Genomic DNA, 8,669 nt, shown 5'->3' on the forward strand with positions numbered 1-8,669 from the left:
TATATATATATATTGATGTCTTATGAATGAACACAAATTACAAAAGGACAATGGGATATTTACAAATTACATTTATTTATTTGACATTTACAGTAAATAACACATTAATAAAAATGTTAAAATTAGTTTTTTATTATTAGTTAATGTTACCTAATACATTAACTAATGTTAACAAATATAACCTTACTATAAAGTAGAATAAACTCACTAATTTGCTTCATTTATGCTTAAAACTAGGAAAATAATAATAATGAGTCAAAATTGTTCAACTTTGCTTCAGGTATTTTGTAATTTGTGTTATTTGTTTGCTTACTGGAAAATAGCAAAACATACTAATTCAGATTTTTTTTCCAGTGCAGTGACATGTCCTTATAAGACTGTTGAAGACCAGCTGAAGGATTTTGCAACCCATTGTCTTAATTTAATTGCCTTACGCATCAATCACTGGAAGTTGGAAAGTCCTGACATAACTTCGGTGTCTAACAACTTTATGTAGTGTATGAGTTAAAAGAGGGGGTGAGAGCTGAGGCTGAGGAAATTAGAGAGAGATAGGGGAAGGTCTTGTTTGTGAAAGGAAAAAAGACAGAGTGGGGGGACAGTCTGGCCCTCACTCACCCTCCATTACTGTTTCTCATTACCAACCAATTTCCCACTACGTTTGTTTCACAGTTTGACTCAACCTTTAGATTTTTGTTATGTTTCTTTATTACCTTCAAGTCTTTTTAAGTTATTACCCAAAGGGCTCAGACTCATTAAACGGTAGAAAGGGCAAACACTGACAGACGCCAGTTCGTACAGTAACAGTGCTTTTCATTTAAGCAAAACGCTTTGATTCACCACCAAAACTTGTATCACAGCATGTGGTAGCTTTTAACAAATTACTGCAAAGTACTTCCACAACTGTAAATCTGCTAATTTTAGTTTTTAACGTGTACGCCTGTGGGTGCCAGGAATTGTGTTGTGTATTTATGTGTGTATGTCCATAGTGTAGGACTGAACTCCAGAAATAGACACGGTGTGTGCAGCAGTGTTATCAAAGGACGTAGCTGTGCTTGTTGTTCCTCCTCTTACTTTTCCCGCCTCTTCTTCCCTTGTGGTTGTGAGCCAATGGACACAACACAAGCAAACACACAGCCTCAAGAAATAGAGTGGGATGATGGGAGAATAAATGGGGTGTTAAAATGGGAGTGCGTGTTAAAAACCCCTGTGTTTTCTCAGCTCTGTTTACTCAGTGCATGAGAAGTTCTGCTCACCCTTGCTAGAAACAGACAGACAGATGAAAGACAGAATAATAGACAGACTTACATGTTTGATAAAAAGTTGGGCCAGTCGTTCAGGTTCAGCCACACATTTCTCCAGCTCACCCAGGAAATAACTGAGATCAGTACAGAGGGGAGAATCAGACATTCAGCCCACGATAAGTCATCAGCAGCACCATATGGAATCTGCATGCACTAAATTCCACAGATTTTTCCCAAAAAAATAAATTGCAAGGACAAGCTGAGGACAATTCAGTCTAAACTGACTTGAAGTTTTAGGAATATACTGAAATATACTGAAAGTCTTGTCAAATTTGTGATATATACACACACACAAACACAGATAAACCTACTCTCTATGCCAGTCGTAGATCTGATGAATATTCCCGAATACTATTTTGTCTTTTCCCTTCATATCTTCTGGAACTCCTTTTGCATTCATAGTGGCCATGTAGCCCTTTGAGAGACAGAACATGATGAACTTCCACAGCTCATGACCCATAAAAACACTCTTTTATTATTAAATCTGAGACATTTCAACTGTGATCACGCTCATAAAAAAATGTAGATCAGCATATTCCAAATATTTTAAATCCAGGCACCATTACTTTGATTTATACTGTGATCAGTATTACAGCTGGGTGGAATTCAGGTCAGTTGATGCATCAAATCTAATTCTACGGTGATTAAATGCTCTGAAATGCATTTGAGTCATTCTAAGATTACAGGAAAATTGATAGCATTCCATAACAGAGTTGATCAAATCCACATGTGATTTGTTAATAGATATTTAAAGCTCACCTCCACAATAAGTCCTAGATCAGCTACATACAGCTTTTCTGTCTCTATCAACTCTTTCAGAACATACCTGCAGAAGAAAGGAGGTCAGCTTTCATTGGTTTCATCAAGTCATTCAATACATTAACAATATCTGACAGCTCAAAACATGTGCTGTGAGTAATACAGGGTGTAATATTAGCAGAGTTCTGACGGTCGCAGCATATTAATAATCTGGGAGCTATTTGTGGACCACATGAAGGGCCAGTTTATGATGGTAGCTGTGTTTTGGAACATAGTAGCTGCTTTCTAGCTACACTAAGATGGCCATTAATTGGTCCAAATTGGTTATTGGCTTATCTAAAACAGTAATTAAGATTATCTTTACCTGGATTAAGATGATCTTTAGCTAGCCTCTGGCTAGTTATTATGGTCATTAGCTGGACTAAGATTATGTTTAGCTGGATCCAAAAAACAGTTTGACCTGTATGGCCAACTGGTATCTGGTTCTAGCTAGTTGGTCCAAACTGGTCATTAGCTCGTCTGAGATTATCTTTAGCTGGTCTAGCAGCTATCTCTTTCAAAAATCAATTTGACCTGTTATGGCCAGCTGGTAGCTGGTTTATGGCTAGTTAAGATGGTCAGTAGCTGGTCACAGTTGGTCATTAAGGCTCATCTAAGATGGTCATTAGCTGGTCTAAGATTATCTTTAGTTGGTTAATATGATCTTTAGCTGGTCTACCATGTTCCAAAAAACTGTTTGACCTTTTATGGCCAGCTGGTAAAGACAGTCATTAGCTGGTCCAAGCTGATAATTAGCTCATCTAGGAAGGTCATTAGCTGATCTATAGTTATCTTTAGCTGATTTAAGATGATCTTTAGCTGGTCTACCAGCTAGCATGTTTCACCACTTATGGCCAGCTGCTAACAAGTTTCTAGCTGTTTTTTTTAGCTGATTACCTGGTCTAAAAGCTATTATGTTGGACAACAAAGGTTTGACAATTTGATTTTGACCATTTGGTGGCTAGTTGCCGGCTGGATAGTAATAGCGGGTCGAATTTTGTCATTAGATGGTCCAAGATGATCATTATCCTTCACTACCATGATTCAAAAACTAGTCTGGCAACTTTAAACTGTTGGGACTAGCCTGCCAGTCTACCAGCTTGAACCAGTTAACAACCACCGACTGGCTTAAAGGGATAGTTCACCCAAAAATGAAAATTATCCCATGATTTACTCACCCTCAAGCCATCCTAGGTGTATATGACTTTCTTCTTTCAGATGAATGCAATTGGAGTTATATTTAAAAAAATGTCCTGGCTCTTTCAAGCTTTGTAACTGATGTACACGCGCTCATGAGAACGAAGGACATAGGCGTAGCGTAAGCTCCGGTGAGAAGTGACAAACGTGGAAGCGCAGAAGAGAGCAAAATAAAACACCGGTCACGAATTAGAAGTACAAAACGAGGATTTGTAAAGAAAAATGTTGAAGAATTTCAATATATGAGGAGACTGGTTTCCCTTTGCTGTAAACAAAACTTGGTTCTCGCAAGACTAGCATATCCTAGCATGTCCGACCTATGTCATCTGCTGGAACGCCACTCTCTCGTGAATGCGTGTGTGGAGCCATGTGGAGTACTTTTATGATGGATGGATGCACTTTTTTGGGCTTCAAAATCTCGACCCCCATTCACTGCCATTATAATGCTTGGAAGAGCCAGGACATTATAATATAACTCTGATTGTATTCATCTAAAAGAAGAAAGTCATATACACCTAGGATGGCTTGAGGGTGAGTAAATCATGGGGTAATTTTCATTTTTGGGTGAACTATCCCTTTAAACTGGATTTTCCATCAGGGATGACGTGACTGTGGTGTACTGATGAACATCTGATGCCTGCTCTGTTAAATACTGCAACTGAAATCTCAAAGTAATACCACATCAAAAAGATTTAAATTAAGCATTTCTGTTACATAAGCAGTCTAAAATAAGAATTTCCTATGTTACTTAACACAAGTTGCAAATAAAGGACATTTCTCACACACATGCTTTTTTCTAAGGCACTCTTCCGATCTTCTTCGCTGTCTATGGTGGCTGATGATTGGCTGGAGTTGTCATCCATCAAAGCAAAGCAAATGTCATCAGCCTGTAGGCTGGTGCACTGGGTAATCTGCAGACACAGAGGAGGATAACTGTGAATAAGAGACGAGACACAATGCTGAAATGTTATTCACTCCAGGGATGGCTGTAGGGACAGAGACGAATAATACAGAGGAGAGAGAGCGGATTGGGAAGATATGAGCTGTTGTAATAGCTCAGGTTGCCTAGGTGACAGGAAATGAGCATGCTGGGTCTGCTGGTGACAGTGATTGAATGATAACAGGAATTCAGCACTTACCAATAATCATGACACCAACGAGACAGAGTAGATGTACTACCCTGACTCTCAATGCCACCGACCCCATGAAGTCACAATGTTCTCACAGAAACTCGTGTCAAATTGTTTTGGTTGATATGGACCATTGTTTTAGTAGACGATAGATTTGCATACAGCCCTCCAAGTTGTTCAGTATTTGAGACGGAAAGAGGAAGTCTGAAGTTAATGTGTTAATGTGTTTGTTAACCACATCAGAGGTAAAACTAGGACTTAAACTATGCTATAAATCCTCACACTTTATCACGTCCCTCACAGTTGTTTGTAGTCATGCTTGTTAAGGATTTCTACAAAGCGTCAATATCTCAAAAGTATCTTTTCCCACACCATTTGTGCTACAGACATGAATAATATGTCAAATCCTGAAACTTGTTGTGAAATGGTGTTCTTTTACAACTTACTTACAATTTTTACCTAGTGAAAGATAAAATGGGATTGCATTGTGCAACCGCATAGCATTGTGCTAAAATCACTCAGATATGTTCCACACTCACAAGTGATTTAATACGGAACGAATTACATTTCTATTCCATAAAATCAAACAGCTTTGGAGACCATTAGCTTTCATTGTATGGACAAAGAAAAAAAAAACACATTGTGACTTTCTTAAAATATCGTTTTATGTCATACAGGTTTTGATTTGGAACAGTGCTGTTATTGTTAACTAAAATTAAAACTTTTACCTTTTTTCCATTAGCTGGAAAAACTGAAATAAATGAAAAACTTAGCAAAACTTAGCCTTGGCAACTAACTGAAAATTAAGTTGAAGAACTAAAATTACAAAAACTGAAATAAAAATAAATTAAAGCTAAATCGAAATATAAAAAAAAATAATAAAAATGACAAATGCACATAATAAAATTACTAAAAACATAAGCTAAATAAATAGAATAATAATATATAAATAATAATTACATGACACTGGTTTGGAATGACATGAGGGTGAATGAATGATGCCAGAATTTTCATATTTGGGGGAACTATCCCTTTAAGAAATTATTTAGCATATTAACTTAGCAATTTGGTTCCCACAATGTAGGCAAAACTGCACCCACACACACAATAGGTTTGGTGTTTGTCATCTAACTGATGCGGAACGCTCTGTGTGGCGTATAATATTATGCAACACCACTGCTGTATGACAAAATCAATGGTGATAGTATACTGTACATCAACAGACATATTACCATTTTGTTAGAATCAAAATCATCTCTACAAAAAACAACTACACCCATTTATCGTGTTTCCCTGCTTTTTAAATGCACTAAAGGCCAGATAAGATCTGCCCTTTAACCAAAGCTGTTTAGCTGCTTGGTTAATGCCACAGTCACCTGTGAAGCATCACTTTATCTTCATTCTCAGGACCCTGGTCTCTCGCTCTTTCTCTCATACACACAATACCACTAAAGTCACACATCCTCCTCAACGCAAGGATTCCTATGCTAAGAGCTTGTGATGGAGAGCATATTTCTATCCATTTAATATGTTATCGCTTTTTTCCAGTTTGTTTGTTTACAGGAGCTTTACAAAGCACTTCCTTTGCTTATAAAGGTGTTATTGTGTTGTGTGTGAGAAAAATATGGCACAATCTAGTCCAAAATGATGTGGATTACAATGAACGGAAGTTCCTTGCATCATTTGATCATTTACTCACCCTCATGTCGCTCCATATCTGTGTGATTTTCTTTCTTCCGTGGAACACAAAAGGAGATGTTTTGTATAATATGTACTGGTTGCTCTTTTCCATTCAGTTACAATAAAAAGGGCCAGATGATTTCAATCTTCAAAAAGGACACAAAACCACCATAGAGTGGTTCAAATCACTACATGCACTATATTCCAAGTCTTCTGAAGCCAGACAATTGCTTTGTTGGAGAGAGAGACAGGAATGTTAGCCGTTAATCACTGAAAATCTTGATATCTGTTCTAGATATCCTTGCTACATTCATGAGAGTAGCAAATTTTGAACAAATATTTCGTTTGAGTCAGATCTTTTCAATGAATCAGTTCACAAAACCAGTCTAAATTAAAAATTGGCTTTCTGAGTCAAATTCACTGAATCAAAGATTCAGTTGCAGCAGTTAACACTTCTGTAATTAACGTCTTAACTTTCAGAATGTTTCACACACAAAGCTACAGCATGGCTTCAGAGGATTTGAAATACATAGTAGTATTTGAGTCAAACCAATTTTATGATGCTTTGCACTCTTTTTGAAGCTTGCAAGCTTCAGTCATCATTCATTGGAATTGCATGAAAAAGAATGACCAGTCTACAAAAGAAAGTAAGATTTTATTTCTATTGATATAGATTTTAAAAATTAAACAAATTATTTCTGTGACGGCAAAGCTAAATTTTCAGCAGCCATTACTCCAGTTTTCAGTGTCACATGATCCTTCCGAAATTCTAATATGCTGATTTGGTGCTAAAGAAAGATTATTAGCAATGATGAAAACAGTTAATGTCCTGGCTGAACAAAAATATTTGTTTCTTTAAAAAATAAAATCCAAACTTACTGACCCCAAACTGCTGAACGGTTGTGTAAATCATGTGTATAATGTGTTGTATTGCTCCATCGTGCCATGTTGTAGTCCAGCCTTACGCCCCACACTTTGCTGATGTGTTCGTGCCGTCAAGCCTGTCTGAGTATTGTATTACACTGTTATGTTGTTTTCTGGTGCGGGTGGTGTTTGTGTGTTTTAGAGCAGTGCGATTACTCCTGCCTGGCTCACAGGTCTACTCAGATCATTTCCAGATGTTTTTTGGCACAGCCCGCAGGAGAACCCCCACTCTTGCACATTACCCTTTTTTTATCTGCACAGCATTTTTTCCACCCAGAAGCCCAGAGACTTTACTTGGACCTTAAATAAAAAGCAAGATCATATTGGTTTTTGTTTTTCTACAGGAAATTGTTAAAGTTAGCTCGAGCAGAGCAAGGTAATCCAATGTCCTTTTCCCCTGCTTTTAATGTAGGGTATGCGGAGACTCACGTCATAGTTATATGTTATAGTGGTTCCTCGCTCAAAGTGCTGTGTCAGACCTCCATTTGTGTGGGGAATAAAACAAAACAGCCAGTTTGATAAACATGTGCTGCGTTACTCCGTCCGGGAGACAGGCCGGATCCGAGGAGTGCTTACATATTCATTCAGGAATTTTCCATTAGCCAACAAATAATAAACTCACGCTGGATCCCCACAGCAAATGTTTCTGTGTCAGGTACAAAGTAGGGTGTCAGCTGAGCTGAATCAGAGACAGAAATGACTATGATATAAACTACACCTCAGCCTCACCATGGAGAGAGGCAGGAAGTTACAGAGTAATGCAGAACACTGAAGAGCAACGCCAATACCAAGTAATTAAACCCAATATAAACTGCAAAATGTTTGTCTTGTTGTCCAGTAAAAAATACGTAAACATCTACATAAGACAAAAATACCTGTATTAGCTATTAAGGGGGGGAAATTACTAATAATAAACTCACCTTTGGCCACTGTATTACGGTTTGACACAAAAATATAATACAGCACTGTTTCCAACATTTATAATAATAAGAATTGTTTCTTGAGCAGCAAATCAGCATGTTAGAATGATTTCTGAAGCATCATGTGACACTGAAGAAAATTCCATTGCCATCACAGGAATAAATTACATTAAAAATATATTAAAATAGAAAACTTCTGTTGTAAATTGCAGTAGTATTTCACACATTTACGGTTTTTACTGACTTGGTGAGCATAACGGACTTCTTTCAAATGAAAAATAAATCTTACAGACCAAAAAGTAGTGTAATTTGAAAGGACTAGAATGTATTTAATGTAAATGCAGCAACAACTGTACTTGCAAATGATGCATGACACTGTAATTAGTATAACTTACATGTCTAGAGTTCATGTTGTTTCTGTAATAAATTCATTTCCGATTATAATCACAGTGCTTGAGATCTCAGTCTCCTCCCCTTGTTGTTTTGCACCTCTGGTCATAATTACCTTTCATCACTCACCTTCTGATGGAATGATGGAATAGAATGATGAATGTTACCGCATTTAGCCATCAATTTGGATGTACATTCACTCTCTTCCGGCTATTGTGATTGTCTATGTGTGTGTTGTGCACAGTGTTTTGTATTAATTTAAGTGTTCTGGCTCAGAGAGTGTACATGCCAGGGGCGTAGCCATCATTTCAGAAGTGAGGGGGACAGAA

The 8,669-nt window shown here is 37.4% G+C and overlaps 1 protein-coding gene across 1 annotated transcript in view; it reads right to left on the reverse strand.

The window, feature by feature from the left end:
- The window catches only part of LOC107695729 (rho guanine nucleotide exchange factor 25-like), a 75,499-nt gene that overhangs the window by 11,649 nt on the left and 55,181 nt on the right, over window positions 1-8,669 (reverse strand). The window contains 4 exon segments of the mRNA XM_016495754.1: window positions 1,306-1,375; window positions 1,613-1,716; window positions 2,061-2,127; window positions 4,083-4,207. Of these exon segments, the coding sequence (XP_016351240.1) occupies window positions 1,306-1,375; window positions 1,613-1,716; window positions 2,061-2,127; window positions 4,083-4,207 (366 nt within the window).

Source organism: Sinocyclocheilus anshuiensis, unplaced genomic scaffold (genome assembly GCF_001515605.1).
Source record: "Sinocyclocheilus anshuiensis isolate Anshui unplaced genomic scaffold, SAMN03320099.WGS_v1.1 scaffold234, whole genome shotgun sequence".
Classification (NCBI taxonomy): Eukaryota; Metazoa; Chordata; class Actinopteri; order Cypriniformes; family Cyprinidae; genus Sinocyclocheilus; species Sinocyclocheilus anshuiensis.